Consider the following 25365-nt stretch of genomic DNA (forward strand, 5'->3'; position numbering starts at 1 on the left):
CTTCTATGTTTTGAAATAATGTACAATTTAAGTTAATTATGAAACTTCAAAGAATTGCAGCTCTGTCTCCTCTCCCCACTTGCTGCTCTCCTTCCCATTTTTCCTCTTTTTCTCCCTCCTGTCATATTTCAGAGCAGGAGATTGAGGAAGGGGCCCTGTTGGCACAGGGTGGGTACCACAGGGTAACAGGGGCCTGAATTTACGTCAAGGGGGGCCGCAGGTTCACCCTGGCTCTGTGAGTCCAGCTCACTTCCTGGGCTGACTCTACCTTCCTCCTCTTAGATTTCACCACCTCTAAGATAGAATAGTGAATAGATCATTGTGATATTTACCTATGTGCTTAACTCTTTCTCCTTCCCTTGACATGGTAAGAATTGCATCATTATTAATAATCAGTTAAAACTTAGAATATATAGCCTGTCAGTTGTGTAATTCCAATAGCTTCTGAAAGGTGTCCAGTCCATTTGAAAATGACTGTTCAAGCACTTCAGATACTGTCTACTGGAAAGACTTCTGAAGATGAAAATGACATTAGACATTTAATCATTTGACAAGCATGTGATTTTTATTCCTGTAATTAGTGCTGTTCCTGAGAAAAAAACTAAGACTAATGAATAGAACCATATTTTAAAAACTAGTGGATAAAGAAAATACTTACACACAATGGAGTACTACTCTGAATTAAAGGATAATCTTGAGTCATTTATAAGAAAATGGATGTACCTGGAGACCTTAATGTTAAGTGAATCAGAAACACAATCTTATATGATTCATGGTTTATCTTTTATGAGAAACCCAAACTATAAATAAAAAGCAAAATAAAGATAGATGATAGAGAGCAGGGAGATAATTTTGTTCAAATGGAAAGAGGATTAAGAGGGGGAGGCAGAGGGGCCGGGGATTTAGCTCAGTGATTCCGCCACCTGCCTTGCAAGCGCAAGGTCCTGAGTTCGATCCCCGGTACCAAAGAAACAACAAAAAAACAAAAAAAAAAAAGAGGGGGAGGCAGGCAGTAGGGAGGGGAGGGAAAGGGATGAAAAAATGAATTAAAATGTGCTATGTATATGAACCAACTTGCCACAAGGAATCTGGCTGCTACGCACCGCAAACACGCCCTAATGTCTGCCTGAGCCCGGAGCCCTGTGAGCCGCAGCGACACAGTGTCCAGTGGCTTCCGACACAGTGTCCGGTGGCTTCCGGGAAACGGCACCACACCACACCCGCTGTTCTCATTTTCCTGGTCCCTCTCAGAGGCAGACTTCTCCACCTACACCCATTCCCCTGTGACCCTGCTGGACCCATCCCTGTGAAGACCGTCTACATCCTGACAATCTGAAATTCTCCCTCCAGCTCTGAAGGCTCCGAGAAGCCTGAGACATGAATATTCAACTGCCTATGTGACCTCCACCTTAGGGACATCTCGAACTCTTTCCTCTAAGGAAACACCTCATCCACCCCTCTCAAATCCACTTGTTCTTGGTCCTTCCTCAACTCAGTTAATGTCAATTTTCTAGTTTCTCAGAAAAAGAAAAATAACTTCGATGTCAGCCTCCCTTCTTAGGTCCTGCACACAACGCCCCTACACTTACCTTCCCTCCTCCCTTCACTTTGGTCCCCGCTAAAGTTTCTGACCGCACGCTCTGGCCACCCAGACTATACACCGACTGCGTGGGCCTCCCAATTGCCTCCTTGCTCTTCCTTGCTCCCTCTTCGTCTTTTCCTGACCAGGTAAGCAACCGTCAAATTGAAAATTGGTTAGAACTGCAGCCTGATCGCGCTCTGGATTCTTCGGATGCCTCACGTTTCACGTTAGGCAAATCCAAGCCAACTGAGCGGAAGTGTGAGGGGCCATACGGGTCCAAGGCTCGCGACCGCTGCCTTTCTACTGGGAGCCACTGCTCTGCCTGCAGCTCACTGGTCCTCGGGACCCCACACAGGAGCCTCCGGATGCAGCCGGGTCATCGCGAGCCCACGCTCCACTGCTTGCTGGATGTCCGGTAAGCCTCGTTCATTTCCTCACCTCCTTCCTCCATTTTTGGAACATCACCCCTGCTCTCTCTCCTAGAGGCCTTCTCCACCAAGCAGACTGCTGCCCCTGTATCACCGTCCTACATGTATTTATTTGGTGTCTGTTTCTTCTCAAGAGACAATCTTAACCTATTAAGAGTAAGGCTTTTAAAAATCTATTTGCTTAACTATCAGCAATTCATTTTAACTACATCTCACATCTTCTTGATAGTACCCAGCCGATGGCACAAAGTAAGTATTTTCTGAATGAGTTAAAACACATAAATGTGTTGCAACTTGTAAAGGTATATATATGTGCAGCATAATATTAACTCCTCAGTTTATAATATCGGCTTTATACTCATAGTCTTACTCTTAGCAGTAGCACCTGCAGATTTTCCCACCTTAGCTATTATTTCTCTAGTTTTTTAGCCATAAAAAGAACTCTAAAGTCAGCCTTGATTCTTTCTTAATCCCATATACAACACATCTATGAATACTTTTTATCATTCCTGAATGGACATTTCAGGCAAGGTATGTGTAAAGAGGCTGGACCTACTGCCTCAGCTGTCTTGATTAGTAAGCACACAGAGGGAATTCAAATCCACTTAGGACTCCAGAGACTGACTTAGAACCATCAAACATTTTTGCCCCACCAGCCATGGATATAGCTCAGTGAAAAAGACTATGCTTTGCACACACAGGGCCCTGGGCTTAATCCTGAGCACCACATAAACCATTTTTGTAAAAAACTGACAGCTCAGGGACTCATATTAGAAGTCCTGTGATGAATGAGAACCTACAGAGAAAAATCTTTTAAGAAAATATCAGAGATTGGGAGGTCTCCAAAGAGCCCTTGGAAGTATGATATTTAAATTTATGTCACTACAGGACCACAAGATAATTCTAATAAACAAGGATTGATTACTTGGGGGAAATGTGTGGCATTTTTGACAAGTCTAAGCATTTAAATCCAGGAGTTGTTTCCAATGAAATATATTACAGTTCATTTTTATCCCCTAAATGATTTAATTAACCTATCCATTTTCATTGTCGTCATTACAGACACATAGCATTTAGGCTAAAATCTCCCTTGTTTTTGGTTGCTAAGATATGGATTTGGTCTTTGTGGTTGCTACTAAATGTAAACTACCAAAGTTCTTTTTCAGATAAACATGTCACTCACGTTGCTTCCTTCTCCGTTTCCTACTCTTTAAAACCTGCATCTCATTAAATTGCTCCACAAGTTAGGACTGGGACATGCACAAGGCCTTTGTGATGGAAGAAAAATTAAACCTAGCATTCACTCACTGAGAGTCAAATACATCTAGCTCATCTACATGAGCTCCAGGTGATATTTAGGAAACACAGGAATGGGAAATTGAAAACACTCTAAGACAATCAGAAAGCAATGTGACAATGTCCATGTTTTGAAATTTATTTGCTTTACTTTGCTTGTTTCCTCAAGCAAATACTTTCATTCCTTATACAGACATAATGTTCTGAAGACTGCTCCATGCTGTTTATATGTCACTGAGCCTTAGCAGCAATGCACTGGAGAGCATGTGGATTCAAGGGAGAGACAGTCAACCCTTAAATATGTTAAGTAAGTTTTAAAAACTGTATTACTATCATCATACATCCCTGAATGATGGGGTACTGTCCTGAGAAATGCATCACTAGGTGACACTGTCACTGTGTGAACATCAGAATGTGCTTACACATTTCTACATGCCACATACTCGCTACATTCCTCAGCTATATGGTATATATCTGCTCTGTACCTTGTCTACACCCGCTATAGACCTTGGCTTTATGGCACAAACTCGCAAAATGCCTTGGATATGTGGAATATGGGGTCCATCACCGACCCAAGGGTTATGAGGTGCACGACTGCGTCCCCTGAATGAATGCAGGACACACGTGCTATTGCATCAAAATAGTAATGTGATTTTTCATGCTGGCACTCGAAGAGTTTCAACTTTAGTGATCAATTAAAATCACTTCTCAATAACTACTTAATGACAGAAAAAGCAGACTAGATTAAGTCATTAAAATACCCCAAGAGCATGAAAAGAGAAACTCAGCCTGATCAGGGAGTGGGCGGACACTGATGAAATCAGTTCAACAGCAGATTTTGAAGGAAGCTGCCTGTCCAAGAAAGCAGGTTGCCACTGATTCCAAAAGCCACTGTGGCTGGTTAGAGCACCATGACTTGATGAGAGTCGTTACCCTTACCTGAGACTCGTGGGGCCCAAAGTGTCTCAGGGTTCAGAACTTTGGGGACTTTGGACTATTTCCATGAACATAATGAGATATTTTATGGGACCTAAGTCTAAAAACAAAACTCACTGATGTTTCATGTGTACTTTAAGGAAATTTTGTGCAATATTTTCAGCACTCTGTTTTGACTGTGCCCCAACCCAGGACCCCAGGCATGGAGTGACTTACTCTACATGAAAACTCAGAACATTTGGCTTCCAGAGCATTGTGAGTTTGAGGCTGGGCAGGATCAGGCTGCCTCTCACAGTCCCCGCGTGCAGCGCGAAGCCCTTACCCAGCGGCACCCTGGCGGCACTGGCATCGGGGTTGATCCAGAAGGACAGCCAGGAGAGGACCACGATGAGCAGAGTCGGGGCGTAGACCCCCATCATGTAGAAGCCGACCTGCCTCCTCAGCGTGAAGATGACCTCCACACACGTGTAGTAGCCTTCGGAGACAGACACAGCCCAGGTGAGCTGCAAGGTCACTAACGGGCCCCAGGGCCACTCGCTGCCCTCTGACGGTTCAGCCCACCTGCTGCTCCGTCACGTTGCTGTTAGGCTTCCACTTAAACAGTTGGGAACAGTACCGGAAGTACGCATTATTGAGGGGAAGACACCGAGCTTTTCCATTACATATGCAGAAGACACAAGGGCTGACATCTGCTCCCTCTCCATCTTCTTCCCTCCCCCACTCCCGCCCTCAAACGTCATCTAGTTGGGACATACGTTCATTTTCACACGCCGGGGCAGATGCAGAAATTATAGCATAATTCTAGAACTTCCATGACACCAACTAGACCCTGAATTAATAAGAAGATGGTAGCCTTTGCCAACTTCAGAAAGAGAACAAGTGACAAATACCTAACAGCACTTCTCAACTACACATGCTATTTGCAGATATTTTAGAAAATTTTAAAAATATTTTGGTCCTTTAAGTTAGCAGTTTCAATATAATAGGTAATGCCTGCAATGCCTAATTTAGATAAGAATTTCATTCAGTATTTAACAGAAGTACGGTTATGCATAATAGCAAAAAGTTAAAATATGTCTAAATTTTTCAGTTTAAACTGTGCACAATTATTTTTAAATGCTGAAACAAATAAATAAATGAACAGTGCAAAACCGAAACAATTATGAAGGTAAAGACAATGTTAATTTGAGCTACCTTATCAAGAAAAATAATATTTACACAATCTTCTTAATTGGGACAAATATACATGCTTGGACCCTAGAATAATCTTCATAATTATTCATCAAGTACCTGCTGCAGTATCTGCGCACAATACAATCTTCATAAAAACTGACTAAAAGAGTTACCTACATCTTCTTTACAAGTAATTTGGATGAGAAATCTTATCTTTTTCCAGAGTAGATTGTAACTACTGCTGCCTCTGAGAAGTTAGAAAGGTAGCAGAACATAGAACAGAAATTATTAGTTGCTTAGAACTGAACTGAAATGAAATTATGTCAAGTGCTTCCATATTACATCAAAAAATGCAGAGCTTCTTTTTCTCTTTTTAATTTCAATAAAACTAGGCAATATATTAAGTTGTCCACAGGCTTTTAATATAGAAAAAGCAAACAACGGACGCCCCCTTTCTGTTCTCCATCACTCATTTTAACTTTTCTTCCAGACAAAGGGGAACATATGTTTGAAATTAACAGTCATATGCAATGCTTAAAAATACAATCTTCCATAAGTACAACTGCTGAAACTAAGAAGGATCACAGTATTTCCAAAAAGCAGCTCCAAGGTAGCTTGGTTTTGGTAATAGTATTACTTTTTCAGGTTACTTTTATACTCATCTAGTGCACAGGAAATGAAGAATGATGCTTATGTGCCTCTTAACAAATTATATACTTTTAGATAGCCTCCATTGTCACACGGATTATAGCAATTTATTACAAAGTAGCACACTTTAAAATAGTCTTGTAATTCACCCCCCTCCATTTCAATGAGAACCTAAATAACCGAAGTCCTGTGTTTGAAGGCAAATTTCCATCGTGTACCTTTTAAAAGACTCTGCGACAGGAGATTCACAGGACCTGGATACACTTACCAGTAAAATCCATGTTTGATATTACTGTGATTTGCTCCATAAACTTTTATGAGAAACATTTCTGGGTCTTTTTTGATCTTCTCCTCGCACTGTTACCTTTATGAGGGGCAGGTGGGCAGCTAATTGCTATAAATGTTCATTGGAAAATTCAATTTACTTTCTATTTCCTGTGAGGTTTTCTTTCATTATCCACTCAGGTTTCCAATTTATATATTTTCATGTGCTTGTTTTTCCCATATATTTCTTCACCTTTATTATTTCTCTAATCATAGAAAAACACAACTGTAATAATGTTTAGAGTTGAGCCATCATTTGTGTAAAATTAAAGAATATATGGGCAATCATGTTCCATACATCACTCTACAGTACTACATTGCTCAGAAGCCCACATATTCCAAATATCCTATCTTTATAAATATTACCCAGACATAAGATCAAGTGTAAAACGTTTTACTTCTATCCATATGATGATTCATGTAAATACTGATAAAGTGCCTGATTTCAGCAACTTACTTATGATGATTCAAAAAGATGACAAAAAAACTCTACTCTCTTGTAATTCTTGAGTCATCGTCTAAATTCTTTCTACCACACCACACCTTTTTTACTTTCTTCCATATAACTAACATTTATTTTACTTATTGACAGCACTGAAGTATACCTCCTAAAGAGTCAGGATTTGTCTTTAATTCATTGTTGTGTCTTCCAAATAGAGATTTTTAACAATAAGTTATTAAAGTAAACAATGAACACCCCTAGGATTCACAAAGTTGTAAAAATAATTTTGTGCTACAACACAAAATTACAAAGAAATTGCTAGTTTAATTTTATACCTAAATGCAATTTAAAACTTCAACAGAAACTTTTTTCAAATTTTTCAAAGAACGTTGGGCATTTTAAATGTGTTTAATGTTTTAAATGTTAAACATTTTAAAACGTTAAGTATGTGAACTGAATGCGAGTGACTTTTTTCAAGTTATAATGGGACTTGACTCCACATGTAGTGGAACAATATCAAAATCAATAGTCTGGTGTTCCACATAGTCAGGGCAAACCTTAGCTGAGTGTCTTTACTTGATCAGGCCAGTCAAACAGAGGATGATAAAATTCTTAACTCAGAAGATGATTATTTAAGTCATACAAGGCATTTAATACCTAAATATACTAAGAAATTAAAAAAACCTATCTACTATATCTGTGTTACAACAATCCCCAAAACACTTTTCTTGGTTTTCAAGATTTTTTTTTAGTTACTAGATGAGCTTCAAGTGTCATAAGTAACTACACTCTCAATTGAAAGGGGTTCCCCAGGATAAAGGGTGACTATGTCTAATGGCAGGCCTGACGTTAATATGCCTGGTGACAGTCTACAAATCATTTGGTCATCCAGGACTGCCGCTACTCTATATGTCGATAAAATATCAGCCAGATCAGAATATCAATAAGATAACATTCATATCTAACAATCTGTGTATCTATGTCTTTTTCACTGAGTAGTTTGATGATCAAATTTCTAAGAACTCAGTTTTTAATTTTTAAAAACCTGATGTCAATATATTTGGTTATTATGTCTCTTGTCCTCATATATGATAAGCTCAATAAGAGGAAGAATTGCTTACATATAAATGTTATATAATCTGTCAGTGAGGTGAATGTCAACAACAGTCTTAAACTAACTCTCTCCAATATCCCTAGTATTCCATTTATTTTAATACTATAAAAATTCAAATATACATTGTATCTCTTATTTAAATATCAAGAGAAATATTTACAATCATATTTTCTGTTTGATAATGTCATGATGGTAGCTTTCTACCCAAAAGAACTGATCTCTCTAAAATTCTACATGATTAAAATATATACTTTCCTATGATTACAAGTCAGCATACATGTCACAATAAAGTTAAACTTTACATTTATTTGTTCCTGGGTGTCTTTTGTCATGATTTATTTATTGATAGAGAATTAGAATTGTGTGACAATTTACAAGTTGAACTGATTATTACTATCAACGTAATGATCAAAATTCCACAATACCTTTATTTGTATTTTTAAGTGATATAACACATATTCCTCTCCAGAGCCTTCAGTGACTTGGAGCTACCCAAGTGGATTCCAAGGCTGAACATTACTTATTTCATGACAATATCAAGGAGCTGAGTACTGTATTTCCTGCAGAAGTTCCACATCATTGAGTGAATGAGGTTACTCTCTTGTGCCTTTCATAATTGGCTGGTTGTTGACGTAGGCCAAAAAGACTGTAGTCCATTTACCTCACACCTCTCCTGGTTCCTACATGGCATGAAGACCAATGCTGTCTACCATCTAAACACTGCCCAAACCCAGTGGATGCAGACATATGGATTACATTGTTCATTTCCACAAGTTTTAGCCCCAAAATGACCCTTACCAGACATAAAATTTCTTGGCAACATCTCAGAAAACCACCACCTGGGAGAGTTTGCATTAATAAAATAAGAAAGTGCCAGGGCAGTGACTCACTCATGTAATCAGAGCACTCCCAGAGGCTGAGGCAGGAGGATTGCAAGTTCCAGCCTACCTCACTCAATAACAGTGATTTAGCCAGCGCTGCTATCAAAATCAGACATAAAAAGGGCTGGCGGTGGATTTGTTATGGTTTGTGCCTAGACGTTCTCCTGCGGCCTTGAGCGATCGGAGGTGGGATTGTAGGTGGCTGGACTATGGGTGGCATGGTCTGCTTGGTGCTGGGTGCAGGGTCTGGTGGGAGGAGTTGGGTCCCTGGGGTGCAGCTAGTAAAGGGTTCCTCTCTCTCTTTCTCCCCGATGCTCTCTGCTTCCTGGAAACAATGCCAGGAGCAGCTCACCTCTATGCGCCCTGTGCAGCACTGCCCTGCCTCGGAGCCAGCAGACGGAGACTGGAACCTCTACAAACTGAGAGCCAAAATAAACCTCTCCAGCCCTGAGCTGCAGGTGTCAGGCATTGTGCATCAGCCAGGAGAAAAGTGATTAAAACAGTTTCTCAGTGCAAAGGCCCGGGTTTAATCCCCAGCACCACAAAAAAGCCTAGAAAAATAATAAAGTAAAATTAAAAACTGAAAACCTCTTACCATCAGCATTGCATGAAGAAAACCATGTCTATCTTGTAGTTAAATAACAAAAAAATCTGCAGTGAATGAAATTCTGTGAAAGATTTAACATATGAATATGAAGATAAATATCTGTACTAAACTTATTTTTCATTAGTCTCCTTCTACTCTTCCTTTAGCACCCATTCATAATAAAATTAATCTTTGAAATAAGCAGAGAGCAGGGAGGGAGGAAGAGGGAATGAAAAAGAAGAATGAAGATGTGTTTTGTGCACACATCAACTAACTCCCCATGATAAATGTAAGTATTATGTACTGCAAACATGCACTAATAAAAATATTGCTGTAAACATTTAAAATAATAAAAAACTATCACTTACCAGTGCCTTTGTAATATTTGGTACAGTTCCCATACTCAATGTCTTCCTTTTTAATGTCAAATTGAGGCAGGGCGATTTTTTCTAACTGAACAGGATCCCCTGACTGCCAAATAAATCTCAAGTCATCGGTTGTGTAACCAACTAGAAGCAAAAATAAATAAATGAATGTGTCAGGTTGAAATATATTTAATTGTGAATGCTTACTTTATATTTAATACTTTTCTTAATGTTTAAAAATCCAAATATCATACATAGAGAAGCTAAGACAATAGGCTATTCCTACATGAAACTAATTAAAAATGCAAGCAAGCTGATGGCCACCTATAAAATGTAGCGCAAGGAACAATCATCTTGAAGAATGAAGAAGTTTAAAGAATAGCAAAGTGGTAATAGTTAAAATCCCAGGACATGGTGTGCAAAAATTCACCTGTATCTGAATTCTTAACCCTCATCAATAAAAAGGTAATAAAATGAAGATTTCTGAATGTGTACATTTACCATCGTGCAACATGTTACCTGAAGTTTCTTTTAAAGAAATGTAAGCATTTAGGCACTTAATTGTTTGAAGAAATTACTTCAAACTTTCCTAAAGGAGTTACATCCTGGCAAAGTCAGCAGCATAACCATCTCTTCAATGGACATTGTCATGGCAGCATGGTAGCCACCTGAAGCGCAGGTCCGCTCTGAGACAACGTGGCTCCAAGTCATGGAGCGCAGCATGCAGTAGTCCACGACTAAACCCTAAAGCACCTCTACATCTAAGAACAGTATTTTAATGCATCCAGTACACGGAATTAGATTGCAAAGACAGTTGGAATTTTTGATAAAAACAAGTATCAACAAACATATATACACACACACAGACATACATACACATATATAACACAAACTTTAAAAACCTGTCACACTTATACTTAGCCATGCAAAATCTCATTTTATAGTTAGAAGGCAAAAAATACTGTTGACATTTAGGATCTCTTTTCACAGATATTTTTAAAAAACAAGAACCATAAAATAACTTTGAGCGTATACTCTAACAAGCATATGCAATGCATTTTAAAAGGTTATTAGTCTTTTTTATTCTGCAGAAATGGATCACGGTATATATTTATTCAGGCTAGAGATTCCTTATGACATTAGTATGAATGTTTCAAGGTTTATGTCTTTTATTTCCAAAGGACAATCATCACAGTAAATTAATATTTTTATAGAAAATTTCCATAAATACACTTAGTACATATTTTATAACCTTAGAACTATTAAAATCAGGTTTCATTAAACAAATCTATATTTTATCTTTTATCTAAGTATCCATAGAAAATGAATACTTGTTTGTATTTGCAGAGTATTTACCAATGTTTTCCAAAGTTTTTGCTATGAAAATGTGGTTTTAGCATCAAGGAAGTTATTTTAATTAGGACTCTATTTCTTCACCTTTGCTGTAGTACTCATTGAAATTAAGATGGCAATCAGCACAAGTTAAAAGCATGTCTACTTACATCAACCAAACTAAAACCAGACTAGAACCAAAAAGATTTGTCCATCTTAATAAAAATTAATACAGTAAAAATTAACTATAATTCCTAAAATTACCCTAATGACTATGATCAAAAGCATTACTAGCATGTCTTGTCAAGACATAGCCTTTTACTCCCATCGTCCTTAGGGTCTCATTTACATACAGCTCTCCAGCTGCATCTTGCAACGCTGCGTATCCATGGGGAACAGAGTCAAGTCCAAGGGGCAGGAAAGAGTAATGGACAACCTGCAAGCAGAGACAGGGAAAAAGAACTGCTGTAGTCTACATCTGTGCAGTCCCCTAGTTTGAAAAGAAAGATATAAATGTGCACAAATATGAACGAGCACCTCATGCTGACAAGGACATCTCCATCCCGAAAAATAAAGAGAAGTATGTTTTCCTGGGTTACATCATGGAAATTGGCACTTTTTTCATTCGCAAAAAACAAATCTGGTTTCCACAGGCATTTGTACATTGTGGGGTCCACTGTGAGAGCATCCGAACCCCGGAAGTCGCTGGGGAGCTTCAGCCGCGGGTCGTTCCATTTTTGTCTCAGGAAGATGTTAACGCGATAGTCCTGGAGAATGAACGAATAAAGGAACGTGTGCAGTTATTGCCATATTCAGCTATTACAGTAATAAATGTGTGGGTGTATACTTGTTGCTGTTTGTAGCAACCTGTTCAGCACCACGATAAGAATTATAATGATCAGTGTAGCACCAATACTTTTGGTTTTCCAACATCAACCGGGGCCATAGCAGATCAGCTACTGAGAGCTCAACTTGTAGGACAAAGATAACCTTGTGTCTATCTAGTTACTGCTGAAATCCCATAGCACTTGCTAGCTCAAATGTCAGAATACATCTTTACTAATAACTGGTTTCCTTGTTTGCAAATACCAATAATTCCAGTTGGTTAGGTGGTATCTTCACAGAAGCAGAAAAAAGAGCAAGACAAAACTGACTTAAGAGTAGGGAAGAAACGGGGAAAATATTTCCAGTTGTCTTTCGCTAAGCAGCAAACTAAAAAATAATATTGCATGTATAATAATAATATACGTTAATAATAATATATAATAATATTGCAGAATGCTTACAACATTCAGTCACACAGTAATCTCTTGACATCTACCAGGAATTGCTTCCAGGATTCCCTGTGGACATTGAAATCTGCAGACCCTCAATTCCCTTACAAAAAATAACATAGTATTTACATAAAAACTGCATAACCCTCCTGTATACATTTTTTTGTGTTTGTGTTTGGAGGCAGGGTCTCCCTCTGGCGTTCAGGTTGGCCCTGAACTCACTACGTAACCCAGGCTGGCCTTGAACTCCTGGCTATCCTCTTCCCTCAGCCCCCTAAATGCTGGGATTACAGGTGCGCATCACCAAGGCTAGCTCCTCTTGAATACTTTAAATCATCTCTAGATAACAGAACTAGGTAACTATTACTAGTACTATGTAAATGTCATGTAAGCAGCTGTTATAATGTATTGTTTAGGGAATGGTGACAAGAAAAATATCTATACACATTGAGTACAGATGCAGGGTTTTTCAAATATCTCCCAGCTGCAGGTGGCTGAATTCATAGCTACGGAACCTGCAGATGCAGAGTGACTGTGTTCTTGAGAAGGTCAGAGGGAAGCCGTGACTGCTGACCTGTGAATGAGTGTAGAGCGTTTGGAGGAAGTGGTGAAGAAGAGATCTGGATGGTGCAAGACAGATCAGAACAGAGCAGAGCAGCTGCGAAATTCCTGTTATGGTGCGAGCATTCAACTACAGTCGAAAAACATTTAGAATTTACTAAATAGTTGGTTATCCAATCAGTTGTTGAGCTGTAATAATTTGAATTTTAAGGCTAAATTTTGTCAAGACATAGTGATTGTAAAAACACATGAACCTTCACACATTTGTGCAACCGTAATACCCTAGCACACGTGCCACTAAGCGTGGCGCTGCCAGGTACACAGTGTCAGTCAGCACTGCAGGCTCCTGCTCAGGTCTTGTGATTCTAACTTCACCTGCCAACTCAGAATATGCACAAAGGTGTTCAAGACACAAATTACACTGGGCTTCAGTGCCTTCCTTAGTTTCAATAATCTAACATTTATATAATACTACCATTCTAAAGCCTTTTGATATGACCAAAATGAGTTGGATCATAAACATTAAATCAACATTAAAATAAATAGGAGGAAACAGCAGGTCATATTTTATTAAATAATAAGATTGAATAGATTTCTATAAGAACTAAACACATGCACTGTATATATAAATTATGAAACAAACCATAAGCAATGAGCACTGACTCTACAAAGGCTTCATGAGCTCACACTCCCATTGGTATAACTTTGTTTTCATATCCAGATTCTGTATGGTGCTGGCAGATACACGTTTACGGAACCACAGGCAGTGAAGTAAGATTCGATCTGCCTACACCACATGGTAACTCAAACTTGGTGTTTATGAAAACCCCAACATAGTGAGGTAGTAGATATGGCAATTTAACTGATCTGATGCCCACACACTGTGTGCATGTGCTGAAGTGTCACACGTTGCCCCTAGGATGTACAGTTGGTGTAGCTTAATTAAAAGTATACAATTTAGAAGGCCACATATAATATGGATTGATTCTTAAAAATCTTATGCAGATAGTTTCAAAGTGCCAAAGTCACTTTCAACACTTTTCTTGTATTTTAAAATTATTACATAACTTCAAATTCTTTGAGAAATAGCGATGAATGAAAAATGAACAGAGTAACAGCTTAGAGATCATCTGTACTGGACAGGGACCTGTCTGTCAGCTTTATTTGGATATAGCTCCCCAAAAACTTGGCCACTACAGCCTAGAAGAAGGAGGCTTTATTGTATCCTGATATTAAATGTTCTTATTTTAATAGAATGTCACATATATGTAAACAGAATATTAAGGCTGCATTGGTATTTTGTAGAAAAAAAGATTACCTTTCAGAATATATACTGGGTTTGCTTATTAGTAATTAATTGTCAAGGACACCAACATTTTATAATAATATTCAAGGTATCTGGCAGGGATTAGGGCAATGCTAACCTTTGGCTTCAGCATATTTTGCATAATTACAAAATAAGCCATCTATAACATCTTAGGTCGAGGTTCAGAAACTAATTTTGCCCTGTACCACATTCTCCTTAAAATTTCCACATATGCACACATACTTTTGGGGCCACAATTCTATGTTCAACCTATTTCTAAAATTGTACGGTTAATTCATCCAAAATTATATGGCAGAATTAGTTTTCTTTTTAAAGAATCACTACCGCAATTTTAATAGTGTTTCTCCATGTGATTTATTTCCCTAAATCTCTCTTGAAGTTTAATCCATGTTTCCACATAGTGCAAGAATATTTCAACGGCTTTGATCAGAACCCTGAACCCAAAGCCTTGTGGTCACCAGAAGGCTGGCACAGAGAGAAGCCGGCTCAGCCCCAGGCACCCAACCAAAGTCACTCCCATTTGTGCAAAGCTTACAAGGATGGAGCATTTTCATTCATGGTCAGGGCCCCCTTTACTCCAGATACCATCATAAATGATTTTTCGAAAATTACATTAACCTAATTTAGAAAGCCGAGTGATACGAAGCCAGCGTAGGCTGGAACTTTAAGGGACCTGATTTCAATCTCCACTCTGGGCTTCAGAGGCTTTGACTTGGAGCCCAGCCCCTCTGAGCTCAGTTTCTTAGCACACACAGTGGTGACAGAAAGCCCCCCGGGGGCGGAGGAAGACACAACCCTGGCTGTCAGTGGGTCCTGGGGGCCTGATTTGGCCCCTCTGGCTTCTCCCCGGGCTCCGGATCGCCGGCTCCGGAGTCCCGCCACACCCTCTGCCCAGCTGTTCTACCTCCAGAGCCAGCAACCCTGGACTGCAACCTTTGAAACGCTGAGCTAAATAAACCTCTCCTTTAAATTGTGGGCCCCAGGTATTTTGCTCCAGGAAAACATTTTAAAAAATAATACTGATATATTAACGTGAAGATTAAATCAAATAGTGTAAAGTTAACGTAGAACCTACTATACACATTAATTTCCTTCTCCTTTTATATCTTTGGGGATGTGGCTACAGATCACATCAAATATAGTTAGAAAAATATGTATTTAGATTACTTCCAATCCCAAGGTGACTGGTTGATTCTGTCACTCATTCAGAAACTATTATTTATTAGTCATGGATTCCTTTTCATGCTCTGGGTACTAAGGATTCAGTATGAGCAGTTCCCGCCTTTACAGAAATGGCTACAAGAGATATTGGAAGTCAGTCAAATATAAAACAAAAAAGGGCTATGCAAAGAAAACCAGTTTGCAAAGAAACATCCAATCCACTCTAGGAATCAGTTAAAACTAACCAAAAAGATGGCATCTATGCTCAGTCCTGAAAGATCTTAGATGTTAAAAATATCTGGGCCTTAATGGGGAAAAAAATAAGAACCAAGATACATCATGTACAGGTACAAGCACCCAATGATAAATGGAAATATATTGTATACCTAAAATGTACCAATAAAAGAATAAAAAAAATTAAAATTAAAAAATACCTAACAACAACAAAAAAATCTGGGCCTGAAGTATGTGCCACATAATTTGCTATGTTACCTAAGGCAAGGTACTTAGTTTCTCTGAGCCTCAAAATCTTGTTGGTCAAGTGAGTCCCCAGTATTCATAAGAATTAAATGAGGTGCTTTCCCTAAAACAAGGCACAAGGTGAGCACTTAAAAAGTTAACCTTAGCATATTTATTATTAATATTATTGTTACCATTTCAAAAATGTTGACATTACTATTAAAGGCATTTCATTTCTACTGCTTCCTGGGTGTTCTCACTGGCTATGGAATACCGCCCCAGCCAACATTACTAGACATGAAACATTGTGTTAGGTACTTGCCACATAGAGATCAGTACCATAGAGTACTAGAAAACAAATCTGAGATGTCTAGACTATTTAGATTTCACTGATAAGCTACATTAACAACGCGAACTTCTACTGTGGACTGAGAATAAACCACCTGGCTGTTACTATGTTGGGAATGATTCCACCCATTAAGGAAGTTCTGAGGACTAGTTTAGCTACTCTGTGTTAAACAATCTGTGTGTGCATTTAACAGCAACCCAGGGTCAAAGGTCTAAGACCCAACCTGAGAGGAACCCAGTGGAGGACCGTGTGCTCAAGTTCTTTGCCTGGAGATCCAAGCTAGTCCAAACAAGATGGCACTTAGGGACAGAATAAATGATCACTTCAAACATCAGGGTCAGGAAAAACTGGGAGCCTAGCAGTTACTGAAGAGGAAGCAGAATTTTGTGAAGTGAGGGATGGAAGAGGGAGGAAAAGGTCCTTGGTTCCGAAGCAATTTCATCAGCAATACAAGGGAATGACTAAGTATTAAAAATGACACAGTCAAGATCATGAAGAAAGAGGCCGAACAAAAGTCAGAGGTTTGGGTGTAATCAGTGGACAGTCAGAATTTAAAATCAAGACAAGAAATACACAAAGAACCCTTAAAACACAAAATTAAGAAACAAAACAATAAACATATGAAATGATGTTCAGCACACGCCATCAGGGAGATACAATCACAGCAGCTGTGAGGTGCCACGGACACCCAGGAGAGTGGCCCAAATCGAGCACACAGACGCCACATAATCCCGCCAAGTGGCTGCGCCAACAGCCACTCCCATTTATCTATTTATCCCACTGATAAATAGAATGGTATGGCCACTCTCAATGAGCTAGAAGTCCTTTCTCGCAAAACTAAACACACTCTTACCATATGCCTCAGCAGTCAAGCTCCTTGGCATCTTCCTGAAGGAGATAAAAACACAAACAACAACTACAAAATCCTGTCCACTAAAGTTCATAGCCACCGTATTCATAATTGCCAAAAGTTGGAAGCAGCCACTACGTCCTCTAGTCAGTGAGCGGATAAATAAATCATGGTACCTTGGGACGAATGGAATATTATTCAGTGCTAAAAACATGAACCATAAAATCATGTAAAGATATGGAGAAAACTTAAATAAATATTATTTAGTGAGAGAAGCCAATTGGAAAAGGCCACGTACTGTATGACTCCTACTATGTGACACTCTGACAAAGGTGACATGGACACCATAAAAGATCAGTGAGTCCCAGGATTCAGAGGGAAAGAGGGGATGAACTAAGGAAAGACGGACAGTCTTTGGATCAGCAAAACCCTTGTGTATGGCACTACCATGGTGGACACATGTCACTGGTGGACATGTCACTATACTTTAGTGTACGGTGACAAGGATGTGAGTAGTTCATCATTCATGACAAATGTGTCTCTCTCGTGCCAGACATAAACTACTCTAACTGTGTTTATGTATTTCTCCTTTTACATTCACTTCTTAATATTAGACTTTATATTTTAGAGCAGCTCTAGGTTGATAGCACAATTGAACAGAAAATTCAAAGATTTCCCAGAATACTTTGTCCCCAGTTGCATACAGCCTACCCCACAACACAGTGGTTCATTTGTTACAATGGAGGAAACTCATTCTGAGTAGTAATCTACCTGTCAGTGATGAAAGTCAACACAACACTAACATACATTTCCGCATCTCTTGAATGCCTCTTGCTTTAAGGCACAATATTGAAAGTGTAATACACTATAAAAATAAATCAGATCTCTCTTTGTCTCTCTCTCTCTATCTCTATCTATCTATCTCTTTCTCTCTCTCACTACTCTACACATGAGCTAAATCCCTAGCCTTTTTTTCATTTTGAGATAGACCCTAATTTGGCCCGCCTGGCCTCAAGGTTACTATCCTCCTGCCTCTGCCTCCCAAGTATCTAGGATCACAGGCATGCACCACCACGACCAGTTCAGATCGCTTTTGTAATTCTTTCTACATTGATTTTTTTTTTTTTTTTTTTGTACTGGGGATCGAACTCGAGACCTTGAGCTTTTGAGGCAGGCGGCGGAACCACTGAGCTAAATCCCCAGCCCTCTATCTTGATTTTTAATAGCTCTCCATCCAGGTCATAGTCCAATGGACATCACCCTAACTAGGAATCCAGTTAATCTACTCCATTAGCTCCCTTAATGCATCATTCTTAGTTCTTAGATTTTGTTATTTCATTTTGAAAGCATGTCAAAGATGGTTTTTGTAAGTTATGAAGATAACATACTGTTATGTTTCAACACAAGTTGGGCAAGCTTAAATATCTTTTTGAAATGTTTTAAAATTTTACAATATAAAGTAATTGAGTTCATGATTGATTCAAAAGTAAAAACTCATTACTTAGTATGCTTTGATTAATGTTTAAGAAGAATTCCAAAATACTTGCTACTTATTGGCATTTCAAATTCTCTAGATTAAGATAATTGTCTTTGAAATCTATTTATTTTCATTTTCAATTATTCAATCACAATGATTATAGCTCTATCATTTATTTTGCCATGAACAAAGTCCCATCAGAAACATATTACTTTTGTCAGTGGGAAATTAGTTAATTGTTTTTAAAGCACTTGATGACAAACACTTCATTGTTTCTTCCCAACATCACATTATTAGTCATGATCTGGGAAATGGATATCCTCCAAATTTTTCAGTATCAATTAACACCCAAATTAAACTGCTTCTTCAAGGCAATAAAACATTTCCCAAGAAGACATTGCAACCAGCTCGGTTTCACTAATGATACCTCACTAGTAAGAGCTGCTGATCTACATTCTGTGACACTGATCCACGAGCTGTCCTGGAAGTCGCTTTTACCTCACTCTCACATAAGCACCACAGTCACCGTCATTTGCCTGCGACATGATAAAAAAATAGCATTCATGGGAATAAAAGTGATCAGTTCTCATAGCCTATGGCAGCATTATAATTACAGTTATGTCAACACAGTTGTAATAAGCCTGATTTGAAAGGCTTTAAAATTTAGATTTTAGGAAGAAGTATCACATGAGAACTGTAAGCTTAAAGAATCCCAGTAAAAGTTCTTAAGTTATAATGATTTCTCTCAAAATTTCATTTTTGAAGGTTTTAAAATAATATTTAATGTCATATTATGAATACTTAATAGTCATATGAATACTTAATATTCATAATATGCCATATTATGAATACTTTGCACACATCTCCCAGGAGCCCACATTTTAGGAGAGCCTGGTCCATAGTGCCACTGTAGCACGCCAGAACACACTCCCATGACACACAGTCTTAGCCCAACATTTAGAACAAACTCTTCAGACGGGGCAATTGACAAGCACAAGGGATCTGCCCCTCACCGGCGTAGAGGCTGGGGGTCACTCCCCATCAGTGTCTGGGGGGGGGGGGCTATTCCTCCAACTTGTGTTTGCTATGAGCATCCTCAAACAGTGGAAAGCAGAGTGACAGTTAATGTGGTCCATCAGCTGGGGATGGGGTTCAATAGTGAGGGGTGGTCCGGTTGGAGAAGGTGGTCACATGAAGTGACCTTGGACCCTGACCTTTCTCTGGCTTTTCCCTAAGGCTCTGCTTCCTGGTTTCCGGGAGGAGAACAGCTTCACTCAGCCATGTTGCTCCGCCATGATGTTTCTACCTTGGAGCAGCCATCTGTGGGCTGGGATCTCCGAAACTTTAGCCAAAATAAATCTTTTCTCCTTTCACTTATTTATGTCAAGTATTTTGTCCCAGTCATGGAGAAGTGGCAAACACAAGAGGGAAGTAAGACCCTTCTAGTCTCCTTTTTAATGGCTTTAGTTCATTCATGAGGGCTTCACCTTCAGTCCTTACCACTTCCTAAGAGCCCATCCTTAATGTTATCACAATGCTGATTACATCTCAACAAGTGAGATCTGAGGGGAAACTGAGTCAGACCACAGTAAGGAGCAGCTGGCTAGACTGAGTATATAGAAAGTTCCTGACACACTTCCATTAAATGCAGAGATGAAGACACGACTTCTGTGACATTGTGACAGGTTAGGAAGTTTAGCATTCTTCACATGATCAATTTGATTTTTCCAATTTCCATTGATGATAATAACCAAGTTACTAGAAAGAGAACACAAATCTTGAACATTTCTCATCATACCTCGTGGCAAATGCAATCCTGTGACTTGTGAAGTTTAATCACTAATACTTCTGAATATTATAGCTTAGAAGAAAAAAGGTAAAGAAGAAAATATAAAAATAGATTATCTTAAAATTTCAGCTATATTTAAAAAATATCAGACAGAGATGGGAATACAGTATTTTTTTGACTACTAAAAACACAGATTCCCTGTCAGTGTCTTAGTAGGATTAACTTTTTTTTTTTTTTTTGGTACCAGGAATCAAACTCAGGGCCTCCTGCTTACCAGGCAGGTGCTCTGCTGCTGAGCTACGTCCCAGCCCAGGATTAACTTTTAAAGAGAGGTTTTAGGAATTATTCAATGAAAACCAACTGATTAATTTGGCATTTCCGTATATGGAAAAAGTGAAATGTAATTAGACTAGAGAGAAAACTATCCATAATCTGACACCTCCCCAAAAGGATTGGAGGAAGAAGAGGCCAACAAATGTTCACCAACATAAGTACCATTTCCTACAGCTGTCCCCTTGCTGCTTTTCCAGCATTTCTGCCTTCACCATGGTCCCTTCCTTGCGCAGTTCCAAAGCATGCTTCCTTAGTCACAGCCACAACGGTTGTCTCTGATCTCCTGACTCTTTCATTACAGCTTGGCCCACTTGAATGAATCACAGTAAACTGTCCCAGTTTAAGGTTCTTTCATTTCATCCCACTGGCAAAGCCCCTTGAAAACTCTACAACGTGGATATGAAAAATTGAATGTGAAATCATTTTATGGTTTATGATTATACATCTAAGATGAAACATAAAATTTACTAAGATGAAACATGAAAGAAAAACATTGGGGCAAACATGTCTGGTATAGTTTTATAATAAAATAATGCAAGAAAATTAACAGCAAAAAATAAAATGAACAGTAAAGTAATATGAATTTAAAGTTAGGATTATGTATACATAAATATATATAGCATATGGAGCATATTTGTGGAAATTTTATATATATAGAAACATAGAAAATAAAGTTGATTCAAAACAAAGATGAGCAATTGCAAAGAACTAGAAATAAGCTCTTGAATCCAATTTCAAATATAGTTTTTCTTGACAAGCACAGCTGTGTTTCGCAACATTACTTGAAGTCTATTATTAAAACAAACAAAAAGTCATGCGGCAGAAAGTCTGACAGAATCATGACTTGTAGTGCAATAATAATTCAATATAATTACAAAGCATGCCTAAACCAAAGAAAACCGATTGTATAAACAGCCTTTTATTTCCATGAAAGAGCCCTTATATATTTCTAATGAGATAAAGTGCCTGTGTATAGATTATTATAAGAAGTCCATTTTCCCCCCGTGACAGCAATAGTTCAAAATGTTCATTAATAAACAGCTCACTGGACCAACCCAAAGTAGGGACTGAATTGAAAACAATCAACAAATGTCATAAATATAATTGCAAAGGAGATGTCACCGAGATGCTAATGAATCAGTCTCACTGTTTGCAAGGCTCTTATCTCCTTTGCCACAAACAGTGCCATAAGGGCTGAGGAAGTTAGGCGTGACTGCTCAGGGACTTCAGCTTGCAATAGTGACATTTATTGGATGATCTAGATGATGCTGTCATGAATGTCTGTAAATATCACCTATGGTATTGGTAATTATACCTTACAAGAATGTAAGGCCTTCCTTGCAAGTGCAAGGTCCTGCGTTCAATCTCTGGTACCACAAAAAAAAAAAGAAAAGAAAAAGAAAGTAAGGTAATGGAATGCAAACAAACACAGAAATTTAAGAAACAGGAACTCCAAAGGTAAAAATAAGACCATAAAACAGGCAAAGGGAACAAACAACCATAGAGAAGTCAGAGAGTGTAAGGAAATATTCATACAGCTGTAATTTTTCCTCTAGCACACAACTACAATTTGTGAACAATGTGAGATTAATTTTAGTTTAGCAAGCAGTATTTATCATCCAAAATAAAAAACAAAAATAAGCAAGAAAGAATTTTCCCAGATATAACTGGTAAAGATTTCTTGACAACCATGTTAATGCTGATTACTCTGATCAATTTTTTTTTCAATAATCATTTTATACATTGGATAAATGAAGTACCCCTCTCCCTCCACAAGTTGCCTCCCATCTTTCTGTCCCTTGAGTCATAGCCATTGATGTTCTGTCCACCCAGGCTCTGAGTCTCTCATTGTGCTTTCTTGAATACACAAATGCTCACTGCGGCCAGAAGGTCTGAACGGGAGAGACAAATTGTGGGCAATACTGACACTTCCAAAATGTCAGGACCTCCTTTATTTTAGCAGATCCTTGTAGGGGAGATTTCTAGAAGGCTACTGATAAAATCACACATGTTCACTGAAGTTGCTGCTGTGGTCCATTTTCTTTAGCACTTTCTTTAGGATGAACTTCTATTGTGGAGTTGTTATGGCTTCTGCCTAGATATCCCATCAAAGCCTCATACTTTTTCAGAGGTGGCTAGATCTAGAGCCAGTGATTGATTCGTGGTGGGGCTGTGTCTGAGGGGACTAGGATTAAGTAAGGGCCCAAGTGCTACCCACCCTAAGCAGTCTGAATAAGATAAAAGGAGACAGGAGGCACTGTTAAGGTCTCTTGTTACATTCTGCTGCCATGAACTGTTGCCCCTCTGCCATCCTACCCTGGAGCCAGCTGATTATGGACTGAAAGGTCTTTGAACTATGAGCTAAATAAATCTTTCCCCCTTTAACCTGGGTGTTGAGTATTTTGTCTCAGCAACAAGAGAAACATCTTCTTTTAAATAATTCTCCTAATAAGTCTACATACTGAAGATATCAGTTACTCAGAAGCTTCAATATGTGCTTCTACAAAGAACAAAAAAAGTTATTATCACAACTAGACATAGATAAGTGTTGTAAAATTAAATACAACCAACATTTGCTTTTATAAAACTCTATGCTACTACTAGGAATACAGAATTATTATAACCAAATTTTGTATTAAATTTTGTACTTAGTTAAAAAAAAGTAAATATCAAAAGAAAATTGGGTCTTCTTTTTCCCACTTGAAGTATTAGTTCAAGCTGTGGTTTGTCAAAAAGGGGAAAATCTAATATTGTGATATCATGAGTGGTAAATGCATACCCTCTTACAGGTCTTTTAAGCAACTAAAGGGGATTATATTGCACACCATTCAGAAACTCAACTAGTGCCATTTTAGAGAGCTCTTTCTCCTTAAAATCTAAATCATATCTGGTAGCAGTTACTCCCCAAAAACTTTCTTCCACATTTCCTTTAAGATAGGAAGCTAATGGTCATCCTGCCAGTCTCTTGCCCTGCCCACTAGTGACACTATTTTTCCAGAGTTCAGTTTCCCTACTGTAGGATAATCAATTTTCTGTTTGCTTCTTAAAATTCTCTGTTCCACATGTCACAAATAGCACAGCAGAGAAAATCCCGGGGGATTGTGAAAAAAAAAATTACAAATACTTAAAATATTTTTGAAGGCTCAGACACATAAGCATATTAGGAAAACTGCTGCCCAGGAGTTTTTGTTATATAAATCCTTTTCTAAGGTGGTATTCAGTCATGGTCCCTTGGAAGAGTATATGAATTTTCCCAAGCTTGTAAGTGTCAATACATTAGGGCTAAATTTCAAATGGAAAATTATATAGGTATCAGAAACACTAGCTTAACAAAAGCATGGAGTTGGAAAATTAGAAGAGAACAAGTCTTCTGGGCCACCTTACCACAGCTCCCAGCACAGAGGAGATGAGCCACATGGGTGCCGGCAGCACTTCACCACCATACTGCCATAGAAATGAGAAGACACATAAACAAGCCTCAAAAACAGACTTCCAGATCACCTAAGGCAACCCCAAAGGGAAACGAGATGGAACACTAATGACCTGGACTCCCTGAACTGGCAACAAAAGAGAAACTGGAAAAAATGAAATCACAAATAATTTTTCAGGTATCAGCAGAGACTGTGCCCATAGTGCAAGATATCATTAATAAATGTATAGAGGACACAGATTAAAAAAATACAGGAGCTGAGGAACATGATGGAATCCCAACATAGGAAATAAATGGAATCCATAAAACAGATGCAAACAGATTTCCAGGAGATTAAAACTCCATTGAAAGTCTACCCAGCAGAATAAGCCAATATGAGGACAGAATTTCAGACATAGAAGATAAGATTGCAATTAGTGATCAGGAAAAGAAAAATTGCTTTAAAATTGTAAGGGACCACAAGACATCAATCCAGCAGCTGCTAAATGATGCAAAGAAGAATAACATAAGACTGATCAGAGCCAATGAACAGGAGAGCATGCAGATGACATTAAAAAAAAAACTGTTCAGAGAAGGGATGGCAGAAAACTGCCCAAGAAGGGGTAAAGAACTTGACATACAGATGAGTGAGGCATATAGGACTCCAACTAGCCTTGATCAAAATAAATCTACACACAGGCATATAATTGTTAAGACTCCAGAAACCCAACCGAAGAGCAAAATTCTACAAGCAGTTAGAGAAAAGAAACAAATCACATACAAAGGAAAGCCCATCAGAATCACAGCAGACTTCTCAATGCAAACCCTTAAGGCAAGAAGAAATTGGAATGATGAATTCCAAGTCCTAAAGGAAAACAGCCTCAACCCACGTTGATGTACCCTGCAAAACTATCTTTCAAAATTGATGGAGAAATAAGAAACTTTTGTGACAAAGACCATCTTAGGAACTTCATGAATACCAAACACGCACTCCAAAAAATTTTAGACAGTATCCTAGGAAAAGACAATGAGGATCACAACCCCAGGAAGCCCAGCAGAATGAATCCATTGGGCACAACAAGAAATTAAACACAAAAGGGGAGAATCTAACAAAAAGAAAAAGTCATGACAATGATAAGTCAATACATATCACTTATATCCATCAATGTTAATGGTCTCAATTCACCAATCAAAAGAAATAGACTGGCAGAATGGGTCAAGAAGCAAAATCCAACAATATGCTGCATACAAGAAACACACTTCATTCAA

At 38.5% G+C, this 25365-nt stretch overlaps 1 protein-coding gene across 5 annotated transcripts in view; it reads right to left on the reverse strand.

Annotated features, from left to right (window-relative positions):
• Glrb (glycine receptor beta) overlaps nucleotides 1-25365 on the reverse strand; it is an 82959-nt gene that overhangs the window by 14676 nt on the left and 42918 nt on the right. For all 5 annotated transcript variants that reach the window (XM_004868544.4, XM_021247455.2, XM_004868545.4 and 2 more), the window contains 4 exons: nucleotides 11645-11874; nucleotides 11461-11543; nucleotides 9779-9919; nucleotides 4565-4717 (listed from right to left, as the gene is read on the reverse strand). In XM_004868544.4, coding sequence (XP_004868601.1) covers nucleotides 4565-4717; nucleotides 9779-9919; nucleotides 11461-11543; nucleotides 11645-11874 — 607 coding nt within the window. The remainder of the gene's footprint in view (nucleotides 1-4564; nucleotides 4718-9778; nucleotides 9920-11460; nucleotides 11544-11644; nucleotides 11875-25365) is intronic.

Source organism: Heterocephalus glaber, unplaced genomic scaffold, assembly GCF_053883595.1.
Source record: "Heterocephalus glaber isolate CG9 unplaced genomic scaffold, H.glaber_assembly_v1.0 deba00001737, whole genome shotgun sequence".
Lineage (NCBI taxonomy): Eukaryota > Metazoa > Chordata > Mammalia > Rodentia > Bathyergidae > Heterocephalus > Heterocephalus glaber.